This window comes from Triticum dicoccoides, chromosome 5B (genome assembly GCF_002162155.2).
Source record: "Triticum dicoccoides isolate Atlit2015 ecotype Zavitan chromosome 5B, WEW_v2.0, whole genome shotgun sequence".
Classification (NCBI taxonomy): domain Eukaryota; kingdom Viridiplantae; phylum Streptophyta; class Magnoliopsida; order Poales; family Poaceae; genus Triticum; species Triticum dicoccoides.
In genome coordinates, this window is record NC_041389.1 from 503,405,780 (window position 1) to 503,406,851 (window position 1,072).

Below are 1,072 nucleotides of genomic sequence, written 5' to 3' on the forward strand. Positions count from 1 at the left end.
CTCTTCACGTGATATTCATACATTACGATGGTATTTTGTTCCCATGAGTGTGATTTTAAAATTATTTTGCATTGAAGAATAGCCTAAGAGTCCCTGCAAAAAAAAAATTCATAGCCTAAGAGGTTTTTACATCACCCTTTCATTGCATCAAATTAAATAATAACAGTATTAGGTCAATAAGATCAATCATTTCATTCATTATCTTGACGACTTCGGCGCAAATAGGGTTGAACATCACATGGTTACACCTGCTTGAGTGGCAAAGAATATACCGTGTCTATTAGTTCATGGGCTTAGCCTTATGCAATTTTGGTGCTTGTTTGCCGTGGCGATGTAGTTGACCTTGGTTTTCCAGGCTATAGCGCCCAATGCCATGGTCATGTTATCAAGGTTTTAAATGCATGGACGTTCACCTTCACCATGTTGCCAGGTGGAAGATCCCATTCATCTCATTTTGATCTAGAGCGGTGTTGGGTGCCTTCTCATAGTTCACATCAGGCTGATCTAGACAGTTTTCAAACATTTCAACATCGACATGTTAGCGTCATTCCCACTGAATGAACTACAAATCAAGGCTACCTGAAGTTTCGTAGACAACCCCTGCAACCATCATATGATTATGACTCTCTGCGGCTCAGTCTCTTCGAGGTGTTCATAGGGATAGGGTCTCCGTGCGTGTTCATAGAGCTGAGTGTATGCGCGTATATATAAACGCCTAGACCTGTACCATGTTCTAAAAAAAAGAATATGATTCTATCTATCTCTCTATGACCCTCTTCTAGCTCTTTTTTTCCTTTGTTAGAATTGTAGCTCTGCTATGTGGACCGTGGAAGACTAGTTACCTGAATCAGGCCAGGAAATGGTCCACGAAAGCCCAACCAAAGCCATCTCCCACCCGACCTGTTGCGCCGGCCGCCGGGAGGAGGAGAGACACGCCGCCGTCTCGCCTCTTTCCCCTCGCAAACCATAGCCCCAGCGATCAAGAGTCGGAGGTGGAAGAGGAAGATGTCGAAGTCGTGCAAGGGGCTAGCCATGGAGCTCGTCAAGTGCCTCAGCGAGACCGACTGCGTCA

General features: G+C 45.0%; 1 protein-coding gene across 1 annotated transcript in view; it reads left to right on the forward strand.

Annotated features, from left to right (window-relative positions):
* Nucleotides 1-846: 846 nt before the first annotated feature.
* Nucleotides 847-1,072, forward strand: part of LOC119311177 (cytochrome c oxidase assembly factor 5) — a 3,232-nt gene continuing 3,006 nt past the window's right edge. Inside the window, exon 1 of the mRNA XM_037586809.1 lies at nucleotides 847-1,072. Coding sequence (XP_037442706.1) covers nucleotides 1,006-1,072 — 67 coding nt within the window. The 5' untranslated portion in view covers nucleotides 847-1,005.